At 37.5% G+C, this 27,474-nt stretch overlaps 2 protein-coding genes across 2 annotated transcripts in view; both read left to right on the top strand.

The window, feature by feature from the left end:
• Positions 1–26,339, top strand: part of PPP2R5A (protein phosphatase 2 regulatory subunit B'alpha) — a 42,050-nt gene extending 15,711 nt beyond the window's left edge. Inside the window, exons 2-13 of the mRNA XM_053974793.1 lie at positions 1,512–1,708; positions 6,804–6,905; positions 11,892–11,984; positions 13,941–14,071; positions 14,277–14,336; positions 15,535–15,643; positions 18,001–18,054; positions 21,103–21,153; positions 21,862–21,981; positions 22,068–22,195; positions 24,293–24,394; positions 25,122–26,339. Coding sequence (XP_053830768.1) covers positions 1,512–1,708; positions 6,804–6,905; positions 11,892–11,984; positions 13,941–14,071; positions 14,277–14,336; positions 15,535–15,643; positions 18,001–18,054; positions 21,103–21,153; positions 21,862–21,981; positions 22,068–22,195; positions 24,293–24,394; positions 25,122–25,254 — 1,280 coding nt within the window. The 3' untranslated portion in view covers positions 25,255–26,339. The remainder of the gene's footprint in view (positions 1–1,511; positions 1,709–6,803; positions 6,906–11,891; positions 11,985–13,940; positions 14,072–14,276; positions 14,337–15,534; positions 15,644–18,000; positions 18,055–21,102; positions 21,154–21,861; positions 21,982–22,067; positions 22,196–24,292; positions 24,395–25,121) is intronic.
• DTL (denticleless E3 ubiquitin protein ligase homolog) overlaps positions 1–27,474 on the top strand; it is a 167,069-nt gene that overhangs the window by 79,971 nt on the left and 59,624 nt on the right. The gene's annotated exons all lie outside the window — the stretch shown is intronic.

The raw sequence follows: 27,474 nt of genomic DNA, 5'->3' as shown, positions 1-27,474 counted from the left end.
TTCAAAAGCTCCCTGAAGTAGTTGTGCTCAGCTAATAGGATCATAACTGGGAAAGGGAACACAATCCAGTGTTCTGGTGCCTGAGTTTCCAGGGCACAGTGAACAGTATGGGTTACACTGGAGGCGTGTCAGTCCATTTCAGCAATTACTTTTTGCTTATGGAAATGAAGCAATTCTATCAGATGACTACTGAACATTAAACCTGCTGTTGACTGTTGTTGTTCCAGCCACTAAATGAAAGGTGGTTTGGTAGGAAACTTGAGAAACAGGCATTATCAGTGAACTGTTAAAGGTATAAACTTAATGATGATTGTTGAATTAGAATAATTCTAAAACATTAAAGAGAAGCATGAGATTTTTCGTGACTTGTTCTTGTCTTGATAATTTTTTTTGTGGTGAAACAGCAGTGCTCATAGCAATACTGCAGTGAATGAATGGTGCTAAGGGATGTAGTCAAGCTGTAAGCAGTCTTGAAAATTCTTCAGGGGAGAGGATTCTCTACTTGGAGATAAAATTGGGAGTACTGTTTTTGCACCCAAAAGAGTGAAATGCCAACTGGCTGATAGATGAGGTGATGCTGTATTGGTCCAGTGGCTTTGAACCCTTATAAACAGTTAAAAACAAGAAAAAAAGACACATTAAACTAAATTTTCAGTTAAAACCATGACTTTTTTATGGTTATGATCATGCAGCTTTCAAACAGTTACAACATATTAAGGATGTATTAAATTTTTGAAGAATCTTTGATAATCCATCTCTTTTAGAGTAGATGTGAAATGCTAGTGGAGGAATTCTGCTTATCAGATTACAGAGGTACTGAATGCCAAAATGAAAATGCTAAGTCACAGCCAAACACGTTGTCTTAATAGGCCAGAGAATCTGGAAAACCCTTATATTACTAAGATTGTAATAAATTATTTAGACCAAGGCATTAAAATTCAGGATTAATCCTTTCGAAATATTGGAGTTCTTTCTTCAGAGAAATGTTGATCACATGATGTCGAAAGTATGTGAAGCATTTTGCATTGGGGTAAAAAGACAAGGTTCCTTCAAAGCAGATTTTACAGCTTTTAAGCAGGTTACATAATGAAGGATTAGGGAACAGAATGAGACAAATCGGATGAATGAAAGGTTAGTTTGATGCACTGCTTCTGGATATGACTTTTGGTGATGGAGAGCTGAGACTTGTTAATGTTTATGTATTTAAAATAAAGTTAATTCAGTAGCTCATTGCTGGTAAATAAATTTACTGCCCTGTCTTTGTCTGTTATTTCTTTCATGTACCAAAAGTTGGGGATGGTGGATTTTCCATTCTGACATACAGATATTTTCAGTTTTGACAAGATTGCTTAATAATTTGTTATTAGTTTGCTGACTATAAAACACAGCTTTTCCCCATTAAAAAAACAAGTCATAGCTATGAAAATTCTTGTCAACAAAACAGATTTAGAAATCCTGGTTTTGCTTCTACAGACTTAAATGTTTGGGTTTTTTTTTTTTTTCTTTTATAGATGCCACCTTCAATGAACAGCAAGATCTTTTTTGTCAGAAGTTGCAACAGTGTTGTGTGCTCTTTGACTTCATGGACTCTGTTTCAGACCTGAAAAGCAAAGAAATCAAGAGAGCAACACTGAATGAACTGGTTGAATATGTTTCAACAAATCGTGGAGTGATTGTTGAATCAGCTTATGCTGACATAGTGAAAATGGTAAGTAGAATGCTGTTGTTATAGTTTGTATTTTAATAAAATATCTTAATCAGTTTATGACTAGTGGCATTTAACTCAGAATTGTGGTTGGTTATTCTGCTTGTACAATATAATATAATTTGTTAATGATAACTTGGCTCAGAAAGGCTTGTAAAAACAAACAACTTTCAAGTTTTAATTATTAGCTGAAACATGATGCATTCAGGTTAATTAAAGTGAAAGAACTGGTACACTGCAGCTACTTGCAGTCTGGGTAAGCTTTAAAGTTGTTCTTTCAGAAAATGGCAATATTTCAATGCTGCTTATCTTTATTTTCTAGAGGCAATGGAGAGTTAGGCTAAAGTTTTCTGGTAGTGATTACTGCAGGTGCTGGTGACAGCAGAAAGGTTTATCAGTATAAGAAAGCAACTCTACTTTGTAAATACTTTTTATGGCTGTTTGTTATTATTTTGGCTTTGGAGAGCTGTACTAGAGTAGCCTAAGTGGTTTGCTGAAGTTATAAACCATAGGATGACTTGGCCCACGCAATTGCTGCTAATGCCTTGTTGAATAATGAACAACATATTTGTGGTTATCTGCTGACTTTCCCAGGTGCTTATGTACATTTTCAAATGCTACTTAAGTAATGTTTTTGATCTGTCTATACCCCATGTACAGGGAATGCAATTGAAAGACACTTGAGAATAATCTGAAATTTGAGAATAATCTGAATTTTTTTTTCCTAGAAGTGTGAAATGTAAAAGCAATGGCTTTGGTGTCCATGCATTTACATTAATGGTTCTCTAAACTTTGGTGAAGTTTACATAGATAAAATGCTGACTTTAAAAGAGCTCTCAGGAACATAAGCAGAGCAGTTCAAATATACAGCCTGAAACTTGTGTAGTTCTCTATACAGTACAAGTTAGGTGTTTTTTTAAGGTTCATTTTGTTTGTTGTTTGGTGGTTTGTTGTTTGGTTGGGGCTTTTTTCTGGGCAGCTGATAGAGAAGATCAGATCTTTAATGTAAATAAGTGTGGAAGTTTTGCCATTATACTGAAGGGCTAGGATTATTGAAACCCTTTTAATTGTTTTGGCTGTTTCAGCAGATGCTTATTAAGTTTTACAAAAAAAAAATAGGACACTGGGGGATTTTGTGTAGTTTCATTTTTTAAAGGACCTGGTTTTCTGTCCTAAATGTTTTTTACATAAGAAAATAAAGGACAAAATATGTTCACCTCTTCTTAGGCTTCTTTTTTTTCTTCTTGCTGCTGGTGGCAGCAAGCCTGAATCCTTGCAGTACTTTCTTATTCTGTGTGCCCTCTGTCGCCCCTTGTTAGAAGAAAGAATATACTAACTAGCCCAAAGTACTTGTTGAAGGGAGGTTTTCTTTTATATTGGAGTTGTTTTCTTTTCTTGTAGATAAGGTGGTGTTGAGCTGTTCTTTTGAGGTTTTTTTGTTGTGCAAATGATTGGATTCTGTGGATGCTTGTTTTTTCCTTCCATAACAAATTTCCATCTCCTTTTCTCCCCTGAAATGACAAAGTGAAGAAGCTCAGTGTGAGCTTTAAATGCTCAGTGAGAGCTTTTTGAGAGCTTGAGACAAAAGACCCCTCCAAGCTTGAATAGTATTTCTAATCTCCCTGGCAACTGGCAGCAGAAAAGGCCTTTGCTGTGAATTAGGACTAAGTACCAGCTTTCAGAAAAAAATCTGCATGGGTCTGTCCCTCCACATAACACCTGTGTCAGGCTCGAGGCCTTTCTTGGTAGCAAAACTTGTATGAGATTGAAGAGTTAGTGTTTCACTTCTGTTTTGTTTGGGTTTTAAGTTTTTAGGCTATTCAGTGTTCCTGTGTTAAAAGAAAAAACCTTGAATTTTATTGCAAAGTTTGAAGTGTGTTTTTGGGATGAAAAAGTAGAAATGGCCTTAATGAAATCCAGCTATAATCTGGCTGGTAGACTAAAAAATTCCCTGGAAAAAGCCAGAGTGGCAGCAGTGGCAGAAGCAGAAACAATTTCTTTCCAAAACCCCTTATCTTTCCCTAGGCCTGGGACAACTTCTCTCCAGTTCACAAAGGAAACAGCCTCAGGTTTCAAACAGGTTTCCTTGGAGTTGCCTGAGCTGCAGGGAGGCTAAGTCAACAATGCCTTAAAGATAGCAGGAAGGGAAATAAAATGTTCTTTCTGGCAGTGTATGGGCAAGGTCTGTGCAGGTGAGGAGGTGTCTGGCATTCTTTCCTTCCCTGGTCCCTGTTGCCAGGATAGCTGCTGAGCCAGGTATAACACAGGCGCCTGTGGTTGTCTCAGCTCTGCTTGGATCCTGAGGCAGGGAGCTTGAAATGATACCAGTGTCATTTCAAGCCACTGACAATGGAACAACATTATTAAAAAAAGTCTTTGTTTAAACAGATGTGCAGGACCCGCTGTAGATTATCTTCTTGGTGCCCTGGGCAAGCACATTTTCCTTCAGCTGAGGGGGAGTTTTGCTTACAAATAGTTTTGAAGGTGTAGCACAGCAGTCAGTGCACCTCTGTTGTGGGTCATCCAAAACAAGTGTCTTTTCTGGAAATTCTCAGTTAAAAGCATTCTGAGGCTAAAAGGAAATTAGGATTTGGCATTGTGAATGTTTTAATTTTTAAAACTTCCTGGGAAATTAGGAAGTTCTACCTTGTATCAGTTTTGGGAACATGATATAAGTGTCTCTTCAGTACACATAACTCTTCATCTTGTGCCCATCAACCTTGCCTTGTTCCCCAGCAGCATATAAAAATCTAATACAATGAGATTCTCCTAACAGGCTCTATGAGTTGTGAATTCAGAATTTAAAAGAAATCAGCTATCCTCAATCTGCACTGAAAAAAACCACTCAGAAATTGGAATTGAACCTAGTATCTTTCAAATGTTTAGATCAAATGTACAGACAATAAGAGACTTTTTTTTTCTGTTTTAATAAAATATAATTGCTGTATCTCAGTACACTGACTGGCACATTTTCTGATGCCATTTTTGGAAAACTTGGGGCTTTAATTTAGAAAGCTGATGCTGATTTATCTGGAAATCTATCGAACCTTTTATGATTTATGTTTCTGAAATCACAGTTTTGGGATAAGACATAATTTAGGAAAGAAAAAGAATGTTTTAAATAATATGAGAGGCTATAGAGAAGAATTTGCAAAAGTATTGCAAACATAATGAGGTAAATTAATGGGAAGACAGGCTAGTAGGTAAAAAGGGTGCAAGGTTTATTTGAAGTTTCGTATATTCTTGAGAGATGAATAATGCTAGTGGAAGTACTGAATACTCTGAAAATCATACAAGTGGTTTTCCAAAGGCCTGGCTGAGAGGCTTGCTAATTGTTTCTCCTACAGAAGCGTATTTAGTAGCTTTGTTTTGGGCATGAAACTTACTCACTACTCTGAGGTTCTGTGCTGAAGGCTGACCAGCTCAGTTCAGCAAGATGCATCTAGAAAGAAAAAAGTGTTCTCAGGAGATGTTAGAATCCAGCAAAGGACTAGATTCAAGCAGTGGTAAAACATTGTCTGTAGGAGACTGATTCATATGCTGGAGGGTTTTATTGAATACCTGATAAGAGTAAACAAAGCAAATAAGAGAACCAGGATTGTAATGCTGGTTTTTAAGCTTGATTAAAATTAATGTTCTGTGACTCCTATTTCCCCCTCCTCTCCCCGCCAGTCTTTTGTTCTTGAGCTTTGGAATCCCAAGTCCCTTGTGTTTACAACATTAAAGGACACTTGTACTGTGTTTTCTGGGGTTGTTTGTTTGGGTGGTTTTATTTGGTTTGGTTTTTTGTTTTGTTTTTCCATTGTTTTTCCTGTGCATTAAGCTCGGTGACAGCTGAGCCCATCCCCACAGAACTTCATTGCCCTTCCAGTCCAGGGCAGCAGTGCTGTGGCTTTGCCATCTCCCAACAGGAGACAGTGACACGACACAGAACAAAGGGCATAGGAGGAAGTGAAAAGTCAGTTTATGCAATAGCTGTGTATCTTGTTTAATGAAGCAGCTGATTCTTATGTGCAAAGCCAGCTGGGTGACTTCAGGATCTTTCTGAAGTCCTTTTGCTAGATTCTTCAAACACTTTGGAGACTCCTTGGAATATGTGCAGGAGGATTTTCTGCAAACTGTCAAACAGCTTCTTTTGTGCTTAGTAGGCTTGGGTGATAAGCAGCTACTTGAAACAGATTTGGTCAAAAAGTCTAAAAGAGTTAAAAAGGTGATTGGAAAAGTCGGGTTAAACTTGTTCCTGAAAGAATAGTAGAAAATGCAGAAATAATATGAACTGCATGTTCTCTTTTGTTTGTGCTAGAGATTTAAATCCACTATGTGCTATCTGGTGCAAGAGATTACATTTTTCCTTTGACATATGAATGGTCTTCTATCCATACTTCAATATACTTCAAAAATTCTTGAAGAAACCTTTTTAAACTTGTCCTTTTGAAATTGATTTGATGTGACTATATCATACTAAAAGTAACCTAGAGTAACTGTAAGAAAAAATAGCTACTATGTGAAATAGAAAAGCTAGAATGGTTATGTGTTTCTAACTTTCCAAACCCTTGAAACATCTTGAAATATTCAAAGGTGAAAAATAAAAACAGAAATATCTTGAAATCAAGTAAAGAATTGTAGAAATAAGATACATTTTTGGGATCGTTTGCCTTACATGACAGACATGCTCTCTTATGTGGAGAGACCTCTCTTTAAATCATAATTTATTAATAATGTTTCATTTGTGGTCTTATATAAAAACAGTTCTTGGTGTCACGTAGTTAAAAATTGTTTTTGATAGGGAACTTCCATAGTTTCAGGGAAAATTCTGGAATATGACCATGTCTAGCTCCAAGCTTGTAAAGCAGTTGAGACAAAAGTTACTTTCTTATTTATTGACATCTTACTGACATCTTACAGACTTCTGGCTGTTTGTATGTTGCAGTTTTGAAAAAATGAGGTAGTGATTACTTATTACTTATTTCTTATTAAAAGTGTTACTTTTTTTAGATTGTTTTGTTTCATTTGATTTCAGGATAAATGCAGTACCTTAATGAGTGTGATCTGTGAAAGCATAAACAATGATACAAGTAACTTTTTTTTTTGCTTGCAGATTAGTTCTAATATTTTCAGAACACTTCCACCTAGTGATAACCCAGATTTTGATCCAGAAGAAGATGAACCAACTCTTGAAGCCTCATGGCCCCACATACAGGTGTGTGATTCCTTTACTTCCAAGCCTTCTTGTAAGGCAGGAAATGTGGATACTTCAGTCATTTTGTGCCTTTGCTAAGAACAAGAAAATTGCTTTTATAATACAATTGAGTTTTTATACTTGAGAGGGAAAAAAAAGTGGTGCTTTTTTTAGCATGTATAAATATGGCTGAATGTAACTCTTCCAAGTGGCTTAAATACTATTTTTTAAACAGAGGGATTGCACTGTTAAATTGTGGTGTATGTATGTCTTAAAAATGTGGATATTTTAGGTAATTATGTTCTTCACCTAACAGGTTTGTTTTCTGCAACTGGGCAACTTTTTAGTGTTGCTTCAATAAAACATAGTAATATTAATCGTTCTGTTTCTCGTGGCAATAGCAAAAAATGGAGTAATAGCTTTTATTTGTCCTTTGAGGAAATAGAAATACCCTCCTTCTTCCCCACCCTCTTCCCTCCCTCCGTGCCAAAACTTGACAATATCAGTGTTGTTTGGTAACAGTTGCATGGTTATTCCATTGTTGCACTTCTGTGGTGATCTCCTGATTTTTATAGCTCTGCTGTATCAATCATGTGATTAACTTGAAATACTGCTGAATTTTATTTTATTTTCAGTTAACTCTTAGAAGCTGTAAATGTCTAAGCACATATCTCGGGTAGTTCATTGCTGTATTTATGTAAGTAGTATCTGTTACGGAAAAGTGAAGTAGCAACTCCTAGCAGTGGGTAGATGAGGCTGCTGCACATCTGCATACCATTTGCTCTCTCCTCTCAAGGGCTAAATGTTACTGTGCCTCTGGAGTATTACAGTTCTAATGCATCCACAAGTGCTCTTATTTAAAAACTGGGCTTCTAATATTGACTCTAAAAGGTATGTATTCAGCATAGTATTTCAGACATAAATCAAACAAGAATTAAGTTATCACAAAAAATTACTCTGCTGGTTAAAGGGTGTGATAATTATTTTCTTATGTATGGCCAATTCTAATTCATAGGCGAAATGGCTATAACTGAACTAGATAAGAGGCTTGTCTTTGTTGGGTGGGAGGGTGCAAGAGCTAAGCAAATGTCTCTTGTCAGCAGCAGCACCATCTGACTTCTAAATACCTGTGTCTCAGAGGTAAAATTTGTAAATGCTAGCTCAGTTCACTTTAGGTCATAATTAAACTCTAGTATTGTTCATAGAAAAAGGCCTGTGGATTTTGTGGTCAGTTCACTTGTGACTAAGGCTTGCCTGGGAGGAACTGAAAGAGGTTTGTAGCCTGTGGTATTACTTGAAATTTTATTTTCAGGTTTACTCCTTGCTGTTTTCTAAGGGAGTTTTTGCCAGGCTGTCTGGTCACTGGTTGTGGATTTCCCTCTCCCGTGTCAGTTGTTCATCCTGTCCTTGGAATAGATCACTCCTTGCAGCACAGTGGAAACAGTTTGTGTTTCCCACTCTGTCCTTTTACAGTTCATGTGCTACTGGACCATAGAAGACTGAGCTGGATAACTTGCTCATTGCCCTTCAGGAGCACAAAGCTGCTGGAAGTGTCAGATTTTGTTTGTGGAAGAAAGGCTGTACACAACCGTTCTCCTCCTCAGCAAAATATGCCATTATTTTTGGCACAGTCTGAAGGACTGCTTTAGAAGGGAAGGTGTGGATGTTTTGCTGGCTGTGATTTGTGACAGATAAATTACAAACAAATTCCAAATTGTATCCTGATCTGCAGTCAGGTAGCCAGTTTTCTGGGAGAGGAAGGAAAAAAAATCTGAACCTCTACTCTTCTCTGAAGAGCATCTGTTGACATAATTGCTTAGTAAGTTACCAGTGTGTGTAGCCACAACAAAAGGCTCCAGGCCTTCAGTAAAATGAGTGGCACTTGAAAGATGTTGCTTGAAAGCAGTGCTCAAGATGGTTTGTAACAGCCAAAGTAGGTTGAACGTTATTTAAAACCAACCATTTAAAGCATTTTGAAGCTTAGGGAGTTGCAGAGTTGGTGGAATTGGTAGTTTAAAGCAGTAATATTCTAGTGGTCCTTGCAAGACTGATTCACTAAAGCATTAGGAGTTGTATTTCATAGCTCTTTGACCCAAGCAGACCAGTTTTGAGAACAAAAAATACTAAATCCAATATCTTTCCCCTGATTATTATTTCCAAAAGTAATGTTTCTGTTAAGAAAGCTGAGTGTGCCTGTCTCTTTAGGTAGGCTCTGTTGTGGGCAGAATCTGTTCTGGTACCCCTAGTTTGATTGTTGTTACGCTTTTAAGTTTGCAAACATTAGCATACAGGAGAAGTGAGAGTTTGACTTATCCAGAAATGGCCACTGCAACTTGATTCCTGAAATGCCCTGGATAAAGAGGCTTTCATGTATCTCCCAAGGCTCACAAGGATTTCCAAAGTTATTTGATACCATACCCAGTTGATATCTTGAATTTAATCTTGGACAGCTTGTGACAAGATGTTGCAGCATTGTGCTTTTCACTTAGTTCATCTGCTTGATGTCTGTTGCAGTCATTATACCTATTTATGGAAATAAGCCATAATTATCCTTCCTCCCCTGTCCTTTAGGGAAAACAAAATAGGTGCATTTAGTGTTCACTCTTAGAAAGTGTTCTATCCCATGATAATTCTGGTGGCTCTTTCTCTGTATCCTTTCAGGTTTTAATAAATCTCCTCAAGCACATGTAGGTCTGTGCATCTCTGTTTCTGCTGTCAGTATCTTCCTGGAATATCCTAGGATTTCATCTGTCACTTCCATAGCTTCATTGTGAGGATGGATCTGAGTCATCCTATGGTTAACTCTTTCTCAGCTTAAGGGCTTGCAAATGCTTAGCAAAGCTTTTTCTTGAAACTCCCAACTTTGCCTTTGAATTTGCAAACTCCAAGTTTGCAAACTTGGAACTCCAAGTTTACCTTTGAGTGACTTTGCAATCTTCGAGTTTCATCCTGTATTTATTCTTCTAGAGCTTCAGGGTCAACTTGTCCTTTCTTGTGGGTAACATGACATGCTTTTATTTTCTATTTCCCCCCCTGCTGGTAGCTACTAATATTAAGGCAATTATCACACATGGCTGTTCTTTGTTGTTGTTACTGACAGAAATATTTAATATAGCAGTTTATTATAGAAATCTTGAATTAAATTAAGTTCCAAAATTAATCCCTATGAAGCTGTGCTATATAACCTCCCTTTGGCCATATGTTGCCCATTTCTATACAAATGTATCCAGTTGCTAATTTGAACAAGATCAGTAGAATCTAGAACCAATAGAATGTTTTGGATTGGAAGGGACCTTTGAAAATCACCTTAGTCCGAGCCCCCTGCCATGAGAACAGACACCTTACACAAGATCAGGTTGCTCAGGGCACCTGCTGAGTTTGGTGTCATCTGCAAACGTGCTGAAAGTGCTCTCAGTTCCTCTGTCTGTGTCACTAATGGAGGTATTAAACAGCCATGGTTGAGCACTTTCTATGGCAGAGGTAATTTTAAATGGTAACATTTAAAATTCTACTATTGGATTGTCTGTTATGGTGCCAAGAGGATGGTGCCAGTGACAGGGTGGGGAGAAATGGCCATACATTGGAACAGATGAGGAACTTGACACTGAGGGTAGCAGAGCACTGGTTCAGGCTGCCCAGGAAGGTCATGGTCTCTTTCCCTGGAGACATTCAAACCCCACCTGTTTCTCTGTCACCTGCTCTAGGTGACCCTGCCTTGGCAGGGGGTTGGGCTAGATGATTTCCAGAGATCCCTCCCAACCCTAACAATCCTGTTATTCTATGTAAACTGCTGATATGAAAAGCTCTTCTTGCAGTCTGTCAGAGGGGGACAAAGTGAAGGGTAGCATGGGTTTCTGAGCCTCTGCTGTGCAGATACAGCACACCCTCCTTGAGGCTATGCATAAGTAACTGTCACCTCAAATGTTCTACATAAAAGTACTTACTGTCATGCATTTTTCTGAAGTGAGGTTCCTAATTATAATTATGAACTACTCAGGTGTTGGCTCTCAGTTTAGTTAAGTACTTAGAGAGGTAATAGTTGAAATTCATGCCTTTGAGTATGAGCAGAGCTCTGCATGGGTTTTATTTAGAAGCCCAGTCAGTGACGGCATTATGTACCTAAATTGCATTGTAGTGTTATTACTAATCAGTTGTTTAATTATATGGAGTTATGAAATAGGCATTGAGAACATGAACAACTCTGAATGTAATCTAAGTATAAGGCATCTTTCCTTGCAGTTCTGTCTTGGTGAAGAGATGCCTTCTGTGTACTTTATCAATCTGCCATTGTTTTGCAAGTGCAGTGTTTTGTCTTGTACTTCTGATGAACCCCAAAATACAGGACTTGTGCTCTGGCCTCTTCATGCCACTCTCTGCTAGCCTCTGGTAGCTCTCTCTCTTGTCAGGATTTTTATCTCTGGGCATTGTGGGATTGTAGCAAATAGGAACTTGAACTAAGTAGAAATAATATGCTACAAAGGAGTTTCTAGGATATAGAAGCCTAGTTTTGATCTGCATTCTTTCAGTTTCTGTGAATTCATTCAGCTGTTTTAATACAACTTTTCATTTTCAGGGTTTGTGGTCAAAACTTCATTTCAGGAACATTTAGTAGATTTTTCTTCATCTCATTAAGGACTTATGTAATGTTAGAGCACTTAATTTAACTCTCAGTGCTGCTCAATGTTTGGTAACCTATTTCTGCGTAGTAAGTTCTTAACATAGCAGGAATGTAACATTTAGAACTTGTTTGGTGTCCACTGGTGGTATTTTCAGTAGATTATTTATTAAGCTTTGACTCTTCTGGGAATGAAAGGGTTCTGTGTACTTACTGTAATTCCAGTAAATTCCAGTAGGAACTGTGGTTAAGCAGTGGTGTGTTAGGCTTTGATTCCTCTTGTACTTTTTGAGTGTGTGAATAGTCCCACTGACTTTGGTGGTGGTGACAAAGCTGAGATCTGTGTTATGGTGTACTTCCTAATTTCAGAATTTTCATTTCTATGTTTGTAGTTGGTGTATGAGTTTTTCCTGAGGTTTTTGGAGAGCCCAGATTTTCAGCCCAGCATTGCGAAGCGATATATTGACCAGAGATTTGTTCAGCAGGTAAGAGGGGAGTGTGAAAGTTGAAAGTGGGATTTAAGGATCACCTCTTGAGCTCAGTTTATCAGATGGACTCTTAAAGCTTTCCTGTTGACACAGAGTAAATTTCTGTTGTTGCAGCAGTGGTTTCTGCCAAACACTAAATAAACAGCACATCATACCACAGGGCCTATATGTAATTAGTAACTTCAGGAACGCTTTGTTTTCAGATATCAACCTCAGTGCTTTGCAATGCAAGATATTTGGAATTTGTAAAGTTCTGTTTTTCATGATTTGTAACTTAATTCCAGCCAAATCAACAATGTGGTAATTATATTTTTGTAGGCCTTCTATGTTTTTTAATAGTTTTACCATGGGAAAACTTACAGCAAACCTTTTTCATGTAAAAGTTCATGTACTTATTGTACATGAAATGTGTTTCAGCACCTTCTTACTTGTGCCTAGATAGTGTCATTCTCTTTACTATTGTGTATTAACCACAGAAGGAAAATCAAGTAAGAAATTACTTGGGAAATTCATGCTTTACCATGCAAAGCAACTATGAGCGAGAAAATTAAGTGAGATTTCATATTAAATATAACTTTTCAGGGAATTACAGTGTAGAGTGCAATAACAATTTTTGGTTCAAGGTGAATTCAGTTGGGATTTCTTCACTGTGTTGAAATATTTGTTTGCCAAATTTTGTTTGTCAAAATACTTGTTTGCTCAGTATCTGAAGAGTGAGTACTGGCAGGCCATCACAATACAGCAGTGAAAAGTAAAACCACAAGATGGGTGCTTTCCCTCCCTAACTTCAGTGACTGCATTTAATTTCCACTTAATTGGTTCTACTGTTCTTGTTTGTAAGTGTTTCCTTCTTCTCAGTTTTATTCAACTTACACACAAAATTTAAGCCTGAGGCTGCTGGTGAGCTATTGGTTGTGGGTATCCACTTTACAAATTGACCTGTGGTCCTTGAGAGCAGCATTGCAGAGTTTGTTCCTGACATTTCACTTGATCTTTCTCTAGAGTACAAGATAGAGACAATGCAACCAACAGCTAGCTATATATGGGAAAAAACGTGGAGTAGTGACCCTGAGAAATTCTTGCTAAATATAAAATTGAAATGAGCCTGAACCAAGTTCCTGAACAGCTGTTTCCAGTCCCTTGTGCTGCTTGGTACAGACATACCTAAGCTCAGACCTGAGCAGGAGACTCTGCTGACTGCTTGAGCTATTACTGACTTGTTCAAGGCAGCTAACATTTCTGAATATGCTGTTGATTTGCCATGCAGGGTTAAAAGAAAAAAAAAAAAAACAAACACCAAAAATTATGGTCTGTAATGTTATTGGAGTCTTTTTTTATGTCTTTGAGTGAGCATGGTCTTTTCTGTATCCTTGGAAGACTTTCTTCAAGAAAAATGTCTGTGGAAAGTTTTGTTAGCTTCTTGCAGCATTAGTAGGGAACTGGTTAGTAATTGCATATCTTGTCCTTATTCTATGACCCTCTCCTTAACTGTAAAATTTCTTGTATAGGAATGCTTTTGCTTTGCCATCAAGACACAAATTTTGAGATAAGCAGTAAAGGATTTTAATTACAAAATTGTAAATATAGGATATAGATTTGATTTATTCTGATTCCTTAAATAAAAAATGTAAATCACTTACCTACAGTTTGCTAATCTCATGTTTGCAATTGCATTTTTATTTTGATAGTATAATAGTTACTGGAATGACTTCGGTGTCTGTTGTATACACAGGAAAGGAATGAAGTTGATGAGTTTATTAGAAAAAATCAACTTTATTAAAAATGTAATTTCGAAAACCTACTATTGGCATCTAAACAAAATGTACAGTTAAACTGATTCTATTTTTTTCCTAATGTAAACTTGTAAATTAAAGATAAAATTCAAATCAGGTAGTAACAATACAAAACTTTTAAGTCTTCCAAAAATAATACATTTCAATTTAATTTTTAAAGTTGTTGGAGCTCTTTGACAGTGAAGACCCACGAGAACGTGATTTCCTAAAGACAGTTCTTCATAGAATTTATGGAAAATTCCTCGGTTTAAGAGCATTCATTAGGAAACAGATAAACAACATTTTCCTCAGGTATGCTCTGTGTGTGTGTGACTAGATTGAGGAATATTTTATCTTGCCTTCACAGTCTGGGTCTGCAGTGATTTATTCTTGAAATAAAATACCTGTGTTTGGTCTGTGATCTTGCTTTCAAATATTTGAAGCTTAGTAAAGGTTGTTTATTTGGAATCTCTGATCCTCTGTGGCAATTTTTGATGGTTGTCTTTTTTGGTAACAGGTTTATATATGAAACAGAGCACTTCAATGGTGTTGCTGAACTTCTTGAGATATTAGGAAGGTAAGTTTGATCTCACACAGAAAAAATATTAAACATTATTGTGAATGTTTGCTTCAGCTTTTCTGCTTTGGGAATGGAGGGGGGAAGAGAATTATTACAGTAACAAGTGATGAAGTGCAGTCACTGATAATCTAATACTGTCTGGGTTACCACATGAATATCAGATTAGGACACAGAATAAATTATTCTTTTTTCAGTGCAAGTTTTAAAGATGACAGGCAAAAAATGTTTCTCAAGGGTCCTTGTTTGTCAGACCTCTCTAGTCTTGGTTATCTTCTACCTGATAGATGAGTTGTTCTTTGATTCAGAAAACCAGTGTTTACTTTTGCCCTCATGTTGAATGAAATGTTTTAATCTTCAGCAGGATGGCTTTCCTTCAGCTCTATGCAGGAAAGCCTTGTAAGTGCTAGGGTTTTTTACTTTTTTTTTTTTTAATGTTATTTCACGAACTTCAATTTAACTTTGAACCTTTTCTCTGGTAGCTTTTTTTACTGCCTTTCCAAAACTGTCACACATTTCACAGTAGAGAATTGTATTACTGGTCTAACTAAATAGACAAATATAGTAAAGCTATTGTGGAGCAAATTTTTATGAAAAATCAAGTGAAAGGGATCTCATTATTTTCTCAGATTTTGCTTAAAATGTGAGGGGCAAAAGAAACTAAACTTTTTCTGAAGGACTTTTGTCTTGTCTATAGCTCATCAGCTCTTAAATATAAGAGGACTGAATCAATGAGACAATTTTAAATTTTGTTTTTGAAGGGAAAGTTTATTCAGCAATCTCAAAACAAATGTTTAAACTGCACTGTTAAAATTGTATAATTTTTTTTCTCTGCAAGTTGCTAGTGATGGTAAGGGAAGTGGATCAGAATTCTGATACATCTGTCTAAGCTTTACAGTTAGACAGCAGGACTTACAGTAGATAATTTTATTTAATGGAGGTCACGATAAAAATACTTCAGCTCATCTCATAGGTACTATTAATTTCTAGTGTGGTTCTCTGGTATTCCTTACCAAGAGTCTAAACTCTCATTATAACCAGCGTTTTAAAGGTTGTGCACATGTATTTTATGGCTTCAAAATAATCAGGTTTAAAAACTGAATCAGAAATGGAGTTTCAGTTGAACTTAGAGAAATTCTTGACTTGCTAGGAAAAAAAAAATTTAATAAAAATAAATCCCGCTTATTCATGTTTTCAGTATTATCAATGGTTTTGCACTGCCACTGAAAGCAGAACACAAACAGTTCCTTATGAAAGTTCTGATTCCCATGCATACTGCAAAGGGATTAGCTTTGTTTCATGCACAGGTAAGCTTTTACCTATTTTTAAGAGTGGTGGGGTTTTTGTATTTACATTTGAAATTTATGAAATTTAAAACACTATGTGTTATAATATCAATATTCAAAAATATTTGAAAATTCTGTCACTTTAAAAAAAAACTTCCAGATTTTATATCTATAATGTTAATTTTGAGATAATATTTTACAATATTTTACATATATTACAAGTGAAAGAATGTACCAGTGAGTCAAAGACTTATTAACTGAAATTAGAAGCTTTCTTGCTTGTAGTCTTGTCACACTTTAAGCTTCATTTAATCCCAGGACCTTGTGCTGTTGTCATTTCCTTTATGTAAAGTAAATGCTGTGTGTAAAGGAACCTCGGGTCTGGTCAGGTATTTATTTCAGAAGTGTTTTTTTCTTTCTAAAGCTGCACCAGTGATGGGGTGGGAGGGAGAATGTTATTGCCATTTATAAATGGCAGAAATGCACAGTAGCTCTCTGGATCAGCCAGGAATTATGTAGATCCATGACACGCTGTCAGAATGCTGCAGTTCTTCAGCTGACTTTGATTCTTATACTTGCCACAGACATTCAGCATTTCATTTGAGGAATAATCTGTATCCTTTCCAGACATGGCACTACAAGTATTGAATATGGTTGATGAAAACTTGGAAGTAATTCTGCTGTGGTTAATTAAAACTTGTTTTGTAACTTAACTCACAGCTCCATACAGACTGAAGATACAAGAAAATGGATTTCTAATTAAAGTGAAATCATTGTGACTGTATAGCCTACAAACAGGATCAAGTGAAGAGCTCACTTAATTCCTGATTCTCATATGAAGTTTTAAATTAAGCAAGTTACTTGTCTTTGTGGCTTATTGACCTTCTGCTCCATGAAATGAGTCAGTGAAATGAAAGGGCCCAGTCACCTCCCAAAGGTGTTTTCACTGACAGATCAGTACAGCAAGCTGCCCCTTTTTTTCTGGGAGACATTTAATCCAGTTCATGGCTACTGAAAGGGCCCTATTAATTCAGCTGTACCTGAAAGTCACATTTGTCCTGCTGACCAGGCCACTCTTCTGTCCCTTCATAAAACACTGGTGCCAGGTGCACACATAACACTGTGTGTTTCATTTTATCCCAAAGGTCTAAGCCAGTGCTAAATCTGCTTTACAATCCCAAGTGGCCTGGTTGCTTTGTTGCTGAGTAAAGTATAGCCTACCCTTAAAAGTTAAAGCCTTAAAGATGAACTAAGCTTGAGTCTTTGTGTCTTTGAAGAGTAAAGCATTACTGTACTGAATATACACATATAATGGGATTTGTGAGATTAATGTGTGACATTTATTATTTTCTGAATCTATACAAATGCATCAGTAGCCTAAGGGCAAAAGAAATAAATAAGACCTGTTGCAATTACAGCATTGTAATTACCTGCTTTGGCATGAAAGAATAATAAACATGGTGATGCTTAAATTCAAGCATCCTGAGTATTGAAATGTAATGCATATTACATAATTTTTGTCTTTGCTTTATACTGTGAAATACAATGACTTTTTAAAATCAATCTTAATGGAATATAAGGAAGATTGCAACCAGTTCAGTAATAGCATTATTGTATGGTTTCTGCATGGGATGGTTGTTCACTCACTCAACTATGTGCTCAAAAACTAAACTCTTAAGTAATTATGTAACATTAAGTATCCCTGGCCTGAGCAGGCCCTGCAGAAAAGCCAGGAGAGGCTGGGAGAGCAGTGCTGGTGACTTAGTCACATTATGCTTCCCCACTCCTTCCACCTTTCCACAGGCACTTGTTGGCCATTGCTGCACCTGGGACAGGACACTCAGCTGGGCAACAGCTGCCTGATCTCTTGTGGCCTTGGAATATGTTCAAATTCTTTCACTTGTAATCTTACCACTGAATGTTGTGTGCTGTAGGTGTCACCTGAGCAATGTGTGCTCAGTCAAACCTGTCTGGATTTTACTGGAAGTAAAATGGCCTTTTTTACCCCAGTATAGAGGTTTGAAAGTGATAGCTTTGTAATGTTAATACAGTTGATGTTAAGAAAAATCTGCCTGGATATGGGATCTGAATTAAGGAAGTATCTGCCAAGCTTAAAAATAATTTTCTAGGTTGAAAAGAAAAGATGATTTTTGGTATGCAGGAAGTTTTTTTAAGATAGAGCAGGCCTGTATATCTTGCTGCTTTAATTGCTATTTTGTTTAGTTTGGACTAATATGAAATGGCTGTGTTGGGATGTCTTGGGTTGGGTTCCCCCCCATGATCTCAAGTGCTTCCATTAGAAGTTGTGATATTTAGTAGTGCTACAATGTCCAAACAGTGTCTGCTTAAACTAAATAACCATATGGCTTACATTCCAGCTTGCCTATTGTGTTGTACAGTTCCTGGAAAAAGATACAACTTTAACAGAGCCTGTAAGTGTTTTTCAGTTGGATGTCTTTCTATTTTTAATTTCAATTAAATATTGCAGTGTAACCTGTTGAATTGTGCAGCAGTGCTATGTTATCCTGATTAAAGATGGAGAGGTAGGATTTTTTCAGGGGGGTGGAAATGAAATCTAGAATAGTTAGAAAATTCTGAGTTTGAAAGGGCACTTATCTCTTAACCTGTGGCCAAGATAGAGCACAGGTTTAACTAAAAGTTTGAACTTCTGGTATCAAGCAAGCCACCCCAAATAAGAAAGCATGTCATGACTGTATTCTCATAAAAACTAAAATTTCAGTGGTTTTGGTACTGATTGCTTGTGCTTAGCCACTGCATGAAGTTGAAATATTTTAGGGAATAAAAAATCCTGAAATAAAAGTTGAAAAGAATAACAACATTTCATTTAGACAGAAAGAACCCTGAAATTCAAAATGTGGTGTTTTTGTTCTGCCTCTTCAGTTCCTGGGCTGCCTCTTGGCAGTCAAAACTCAGGTGCTTCAGGCATCTGTGACTTTTGCCAGACTGAGGCTCCCATGGTACATATTGACAGCTCAGCTAAAAAGGGTTTATGCACAGGCTTTGGCAGGGCCCATGAAGAACAGAGGCTCAGGGCAGTGCAACAGCTCATGAGTGATATCAGACCAGCTGTAAAAGAAACTGGTTTTAGTTGGGCAGTCAGGAATATCTCCATTAGGGCTATATTGATATTTAAACACTTTACTCCTTTTGTGAGGGAAAAATGAAGAGCTTATGCAAGACCTAAATTTTCTTCTATTAAAAAAAAAATAAACAGTTTTGGGAAAATAAGGTTGATCTTCACTGAGTGCCCTTTCAGTGGAAGCTTGTTTTCTACACAGCCATTTCAGCTGACCAGTTATTCTGTAGGTGGTGGAGGGTGTCTATGGATTTATCTTGTGTGCTTGAAGCATTTTTTCCCCTGTGCTGCAGTGTTCCCAGCCACACTGGTCAATAAGCTTATTTTGTGGGATAGGGTGAGGAGAAAGGAATTGTGTAACCTGTATTCTTTAAGCCAAGTGAGGAAACAACCCAGGCATTTTGACAGTTAAAGCTGACATGTGAGCAAAAAATGTGTAATGTTACATAAAAACCTGCAAGATTGAATGAAGTGACAATGTGACAAGGTCGGAACTTCCTGACACAAATTTACAGGAGTGTTGGTGCAGGATCCAAACCTAAACTGCTGTGAAGAAGGCAGGACTTTAGAGCAGTGCCACAGTGCAGTTCTGAGGCTCATCTGGACTGTGGTCTATACAGTTGTGGTTATTTCTTAATCAGTTAAAGGTGAATTCAAGCTGGAGAAGACACAAGAACTCACTGCAGAGTCACTGCCTTGGTTGTTATTCTGGGTGTATAATAAAAGTTGTTTTATAAAGGAATTAAAGTTAATAAGATAAGAAGTGAAGCTTTAAGAAAATTTCTGAAATGCTTGAAAAGTAAATGCTAAAATTTGGGTCAACTGATGAGATAGAATTGGAAAATTTTTCTTGGCTTTAGGTCAAGTAATATTTTAAGAACTCCATCAGAAGGCTGTCTTCACACACACCTTACTGTTATTTTTCTGGCAGGAATTGTCACTCAGGGTCAATTTGGAGGACATTCAATCTGAGCTCTTGTAGCTATGGTAGTCTGCCTCAGGTCAGTCCTGATGTTTGCAGAGCTGACAAGAGGAGTTTGTTACCTAACCCTGCTGAATGCAATGGCCTTTGCATGGAAGAAATCAGACTGAAACTGCAGTCCTTGTACATGAGTTAAGTTTTCTAGCAGGTGCCTACAGTTGTAACCCACTTCATGGGAATCCTGTAGCTCAGAGAAGAATATTGATCTTGTGTAGTAATAGCAGCAATCCATGAACATAAATGTGCAGATATCAGCTTTTTAATATAAAGGCACAGTCAAGCTGGAAACTGATACTCCAAGGAGGAGCAAGGAATAGGTACCTTGTTGAGGTGTGCACTGTTATACTCAGAACATGTTATTTCTTTATCAAGTTGAGAATGTGGGTCTCTTCTCTAGCAAAATAGATTTTAAAATTCTTGCAGTAATTTGTGCTGAGAAGTGCACTTTAGTCTTACTAACTTCTTTCCCTGGAAAGCCACTTTTGATAATACATGTAGTTGTTAATAAAGCAGCCATCTGGAAAGCTAAAAGGAAAAAAATCAACATGACAAAGAGCAAATATGGAAGGTATTTAGACAATTGAGTAAGTTTTCCCTTTGCATATGATCAGTTAGGTGCTGTTGTATCATAAAAAGTAGAGGTCCTTTCTTCAGAATGAAAGTTTATAAGGCTCTGAGAATGCTTCTGGAGCATAGTTGCAGCTTTTTCTCCTTCTTTTAAATCCAGAATTTATTTTGTAATTTAGATGCCATGTGAGATGCTATTTCAAGGAAAAATGCCTCCAGCCTTTCTTTGCTGTATTCTCTCCATTCCTCTTGGGGGCTGTACTTTCCAATTAATTTTCCCAAAAGTTTTGTTTTCCCAGTCTTGTGTAAAGATAGCTTCAAATGTAAATATTAGAATACATTTTCTCTGTAAGTTCACATCTTTCTTACTTTAGTTTCCAGTCTAACATGTGAAATTGTAGTAGTGAAAAGGAAGAGTTGGAGGCCATGGCTCCTCTGTAGAGCCCTTTAGTCAGCATTTGTTTCCTCTCAAGCTTCAAACCTTTGATGCCAAGGCAGGTGCTCCCCAAAGTACGGATGAGTAGAAGACAAAAAATATTCTGTGAGATTTAGCTACAGGGAGTTTAACTTCACTTTGTGATGCTTTGATGTGATCAGCATCCTGTCAGTTAATGTGAGTATTGGGATGGGGGCAGAGTGTGAATGGATAATCACAGGTACACAAAGAAATAGGGGTCTGAGTTATTCTGATAACCTAAGCAATACATTTAAATGAATGTTTATTCAGTTTTCACTGAACCTCTGGACAAGGAAAAGCAAACCAGTACTTTTTTTTCTTATCAAGTATGTAGTAGAAACTTGTCCTGCTTTAACTTGTTTGTATTTTTCATGCAGGTAATCAGAGGACTGCTCAAATTTTGGCCAAAAACGTGCAGTCAGAAAGAGGTTGGTTTTGTGTCTCATTTCTGGTGTCTGCTGTGATGTAAAATCTTGTGGGGCAGATTGACAAACCATCTCTCTGCTGTGCTCTTCAAGAGATCTTGCAGAAAACTTGCAGTTCTTGAAGCTTCTTGAGGCACTCACCTTTGTCATGTGATGCAGTCTGGTTTCTTCTATGTAGTTAAAATGAGCTTAAAAACCAGGAGTTTGATTTATCTCACCAGATTCCATCCCCAACAACTCTTTAAAAGTGGGTCCCTTAACACTGTTGTCTCTTTTTCTGCAAGTGGTGATAAATTTTTCTGTGCCAGCTACACAGAGTTCTGCTGTTTGCAATTTTATATGGGAATTAACTACTTATCACTTCAAAAGCTACTTTGGTGATCTCTGATAATCTCTGCAACCATTCTTGAAATAAGATGCCCTAATTTTTTTCTTTTGTAACTGTAAAACCCCATTTTCTGCAGAAGCAGTTTGATGACATACTCAGTACGTACACAAAAGAAGTCTAAGAGGAGAGCTTTAACCTGTTAGCTGAGAGTGATGATTGACTTCTTTTAGGCTGTAGAACCCCTGTGAATGTCTAAATGCCTTGTAATGACAAGCAGTGTTCTTTGCAGGATTCATGACTAATGTATAAGCTGTATTTTGTTTGCTTCTATTTACAGTGGTGATATGAAACATTCTCATATTTTTTTTTTTGTAAACAAACAGGTAATGTTTTTAGGTGAAATTGAAGAAATCTTAGATGTTATAGAACCAACACAATTCAAAAAAATAGAAGAGCCTTTATTTAAGCAAATATCCAAGAGTGTGTCAAGTTCGCATTTTCAGGTAAATAAAATAAGTATAAAAAACCCAAACAAACTTTGTGGTAACTTATTTTATGGTTGTTATGAACCCTTAACTTTGTGTTTCAGGTTGCAGAAAGAGCTTTGTACTTCTGGAATAATGAATATATTCTCAGCCTGATTGAGGAGAACATTGATAAAATTCTACCAATTATGTTTGGCAGTTTGTACAAGATCTCCAAAGAACACTGGAATCCGTATGTAACGTTTCACTTTATCTGTAGCACCATAAATAAATTGTCCACTGTTTCAGGTTTGGACTGGGAGCTTGTAAATGTGACTTCATTTTTACTTAAATAAGATGAAACCCATGACATTCTGGATGTTAAATGGAGTGTCACTTTCAGCTGTGTTATTTCACTGTTCTGCACTGTTATGAGGGAGACCTGGGATTTATTGAAAAAGTCACAATTGGATGGTCACAATTGGATGTAATCACATCTGATTCTGTGTATTAGTTCAAAATGGAAATCAATGCTACTTAGACCAAAACCATTTCCAAGGGTTGCTTCTATTTATGCTTTGCCATCCTTTAATACTTCAGATGAATACAGCTGTCTGTGTCTTCTTAAGTGTTTATTGCTGACCAGTGAGATAAGAAGAGGAAAAGACCCTATCAGAGAATAGCAACCCTTATAAAGGACGGTAGGACTGAGAAATGAATGACTACTTCACTTTATAAAGTTAAATATTGGTACCACAAGTTAAATATTGGTATTCCAGTGTTTGAAAAAAACAGTAATGGTATTGAAATACTGAAAAGCAAAGCTTGCTGGTGCCAGCACCCTGAATTAGGTTGCAAGTTAGTATGCAGAATATAAAGGTTGTACAGGAAAAGCCAGGGTGAGCAGGAGCCTCCCACAGCCCTGCAGTAAAACAGATGTCCTGTTTTAAGCCCTTGGAGGCTTTGCAATTATTCTGGGTTTCTCTATATGGTGTGCCTAGCTGCAAACACAGCATCTGAGGCTGAATATAAACTTGGGGAATAGTCCCTAGAGTATCAATGTATTTGGGACCTCAACAAATTTGGAGGATGTCTCTTTTTCCCTGTCTGCAGGCAGAAGTTGCCCATTATGAAGGAAATAAAGGACACAGGATAATTGCCTACTTGAAGACAAGGAAGTTTGGGGAAGAAAGTCTAATCCTTTGATTCTAATCTGTTTTGGAGGGCAGCATAACATGCTTTTATCCATCTGGTTGTCTGATATGGACTCAACTCAAAATCCAACTTTTCCTCTCAGAAAACCAAACCTTAAATAAGCTTTAGACCTCAAACCACATGAAAGCCAGGGTACAAAAAAAAATAAAAATAAAAAAAAAAAAAATAAGGGTATAAACAGGCAAAGGATACTGTGCATTTCAAATGGAATGAGCGCAAGGCTCTCATGATCAGCTGGGAGATTTCCTAGTGCCATGATGGACAGAGTTAACTGAAAAGGCAAACCTGATTCTTAGTTTTTTTCCTTAGGGTTTTATTTGACTCCTTTTTCAAGGTCACAGGGCTGCAGCTTTGCAGTCAGTGGGGAACTGCTGGTGAGGGAGAAGATAGTTTACCTACTTTTTGCTTAGTGATTAAGCTTAATGACAGGCATTTTAATGTTTTCTTTTTTTTTTTATTTCTTTGTATAGATATGAGTGGGTTTAAAGGAGATAACACAACGTTTAAGATGGTTTATTGAAATACGAATACTGTCACAAAAAGAAGGGGTAGTGCAGGAGTAAAGGCAGCCATGTAACACACAGCCAGTGGTGCTCATGCTGCTGAGTTTCTGAAGGAAACTGAGGAACCCAAATCCATTATCTGATGTTCTTGATTCTGGTTCTCTAGCAAGACTCCTGCTGCCCAGAAACACTGCTAGGAGAGCTTTGCTGTGCTAAACCACAATAAGCCTGTGGTTTGTCTGCTGCTTCCTTGGAGCGATGAGCCAGAAGTTTTATTTTTCTAGACTCCTATTTCATTGCTCAAATATTAGATTTGTTGTTACAACTTGGTTTATTAAAGGTTCACATAATTGAATGGCTTTAAAGTACAGCCACGGCATGAATAATTATGTCTTGTGCAATTACAGAAGTCAGGAATTTAAGATTAAATAGCCATTTCAAAAAATGTTAAATATACTATAATTTCCTCTGTAAATTAATAAAATGGAGAGGATTTTCTTTCAGAAACTCCCTGACCTTCCAGAAGTATCTTGAATAAGAAGCTTGGAATTCAAAAAAGAAATCAAATGCTTGTTTTCTGAAGTTAATTTTGTCACTTAGTAAATCTTATGGCTGTGCTCCTTCTGTTTCAGAACCATTGTGGCACTGGTGTACAACGTGCTGAAAACCCTGATGGAAATGAATGGCAAGCTCTTTGATGAACTCACAAGCTCGTACAAAGCAGAAAGGCAAAGGTACTGAGCCTTTTTCCGAGTTCCCACTGATGAATTACAGCCAAGCTGTAATTTTGGCTGCTGCTTTGTTGTTGTGGGGCTCTGTAGTGGAGCTGTTTGGTGCTGAGAGTCCTGTGAGTGAGGCAGTGCCTGACAGTGCCATGGGAGAGCCGAGCCCAGGGAGGGGACAGGAGGGCCCCTGCTCCCCTCCTGCCTGGGCAGGGGATGTGCTCCCTCCTGGGTGGTGAAATGGGTCTCAGCTGCTGTTGGCTGTGCTGCCTCAGGTGTCTGAAGTGAATGCAGCTGGAGAACTCTTCATAGCTCAGCAGAACCAGTGCTTACCCTACTAACCTACTAAGCAGCAATGCTGGAGGCAGGGCACAGGTGACCCTTGGCCAGCTGAGACCACTGCCAAGCTTCCTTGTGGTAGCTGTGTTACTCCCTCACAAAGATTCTCAGTCCTTTATTTGTGTGCATGTGATAAAAAAATCTCCTTATAACAGCAGCCAGCTGTGCAAAGCACCCTGCAGCGATTGCCTGCATTTGCTGGAGCAAAGGTACAATTTCACCACTCACATTACATATTTGTTATGCTCTTTTTAATTGAGGAAAGTGTAATTGCCTCTAAAAGTAGCTTTGGAGAAAAACTTTAAAGTGGAATTAGTAGATGCAAGTCACAGTTAAGTTACTGTGTCTCCAGATTGTGCTAAAAACAGATCTGAAATGGATCTTTCACTCTTTTCTTCAGAGAGAAAAAGAAAGAATTGGAACGTGAAGAGTTGTGGAGAAGGTTGGAGGAGTTAAAGCTTAAGAAGGCGATGGCAGAAAAGCAGAACAGCACTCACAACGTGCTCAATGCACACAATACAAGTGCCAAATAAAAGAAATGACCACCTCTACTCGGCAGACATTCTTTTTTTGTACCCTTTTGAAATATATAAGGATTTGTAAAAGAAACCTCATCAGTATAATAGAAACAGCCAATTTTTTTCTCTGGCAAATGTAAAGATTTGAATTTAAATACAGCAGTTAAGTGATGTCATTACCACAACCTATTGTAAATTTGTCTAATTATTGATATACTGTCACTTCCAATGTTTCATAGAACTGAATTATCATCCTTAATGAGTGAAATAATTACGGGAGTGGTGAGAATTATGACTTGAATTTTTGATTGTGTTGCACATAGGTGGTATAGTTTGCTATGTACACATTTTCCTTGTTTTATATGTGCTTTTCACATTGCTGCATACTTTGGTTAAGATGATAGAAAAGGCTTCTAGTTGTGCTGTATTTTCTCAAATAAAACCAAGGTACGTTACCAGTAACTTGAGATATTCAGTACATGCCCCTTAAAGCATCGAAAGCAACTTGGATCCAGAGCTGTCCTTGAATTCCTGATTGGATTCAGATTTAGATTTATACAATGCTCACATTAGAAAGGAGGCAAGGTAGGGAGAGAATCAACTGCAACAGGTTGGGGTGGCCAGTGCCTCTACCCTATTCCTGCTGCCTCTTGGGTCCTGGGCTAGTTAGGGATTTCCTCCTGCTACAGCTGAGGATGGAGCTTCCTCTGGAGAGCCCATCAATGATGCTCCTCATCAGCCCAAGGACCCTCCAGAGTGGTGCAGTCTCCAAGAGAGACCCATCTTGGATGTTTCTGCATTAGTTTTAACATCTCATGGACTGAAGAATGAGACCAAAATTGGCATTACTATATTTTTTTCAGTAAGGAGGGAAGAATGCTGAGAAATTATTCCTTGTTTTCTTTAAAGAAAATGCAGTCTGTTTTTTAAAGGTGGAAAGTTGACAATAGAAGTCTTGTCTGTTTACTTGATCAAGTATTTTTTCACATCTTTTATCAGAGTACCATTCCAATCTCTTAAATTGCAGTTGTGTGGAAAAATTTTGTAATGAAAGGTCTTTGGGGAATTGAGCAGCATTCAATAAAGTCTTTATGTTTGTATTTAGTGCTGTACCTCACATCTTTGTGTTTCTGAAGACCAGGAGAATTCGAATGGCTGTTACAAACAACCTTTTTACCTGTCCAGTGAGCTTTTCACTGAGTGGCAGAAGTGGGGAAGTTCCCTCTACACTGTTTGAGTCAACTGTATGACACTTAATTGTTGCTTCATTTTTGTCTCTTGAGTAGTTGTTTTACAGAGGGTATGGGACTAGTACTACCTGAAGGGAAAGGACAGTCACACAGGCACAGCTCACCTTGCTTTAGTGCTTCAGTGCCTTTTTGCCTTTAGAAGAATAAAGCTCCCAGTGTGTGACAAACTTTGTTCAGCTGTCCTAGAGCCTAAATGAAAATAACTTACACAAATGTTGGGGAACCAAACACCTTGCAGGGGTTTAAGGAATAAATCACTGCCATTTGTCATTGTTACAAGTTTTCCCCAAAGTTACAAATAGGGACATCATGCTTAAGTAATAGAAAAAAACAACACAGGAGCTGTAAGATAGCCTTCCAAATTGTGCAACACTTGCTGTCAGGATTGCTCCTATAAATAGGTTTGTAAAAGAAAGGTTTCTTGGCTGGGATCACTGGTCTGCTCTTGTAACATTTCCTTATAAAACAAAACATCTTGACAGCTGAGATGTAGTGACTGAAGTGGACGGCTGTGGGAGTTTATTGAGAGGAAAAAATAGTGCATACTGCAAAAAGGTGTTTATCCTTTATTTAACTATGCTTTCTACTCACCCCACAGCTGCAGCTATGTTGTCAAAAGAAGAAAAAATGCAGTAGGATCAATCAGAACCAGTTCCAATTGTTTTTGTGTTTTTTTGTTGGTTTTTTTTTTGTTTTTGTTTTTGTTTTTTTTTTTTTTTTTGGTTTTTTTTTTTTTTTTTTTGTAAAATCCAAGAAATAGCTGCTGTAATATCATTTGTTCAAGGAACAGTTTGGTGTTCCTTTGGCAGTGGGGCATCAAGAAAGCTCAGTTGTCATAGCATAGGCTCTTAGGTAGCAAAGGCAATGGGGGTTTTCTTGATGTGGAAGGGTTCAGTGGGGGGGATTTTATCCATCCCCCACCCTTTGCCTGGTTTCTGTCCTGTTCCCCATCACCCAGGGATGGAGTAGCCTTTTTTGCTTCAAC

Source organism: Vidua macroura, chromosome 3 (assembly GCF_024509145.1).
Source record: "Vidua macroura isolate BioBank_ID:100142 chromosome 3, ASM2450914v1, whole genome shotgun sequence".
NCBI classification, from domain to species: Eukaryota; Metazoa; Chordata; class Aves; order Passeriformes; family Viduidae; genus Vidua; species Vidua macroura.
This window is presented reverse-complemented; position numbering and strand designations above follow the sequence as displayed.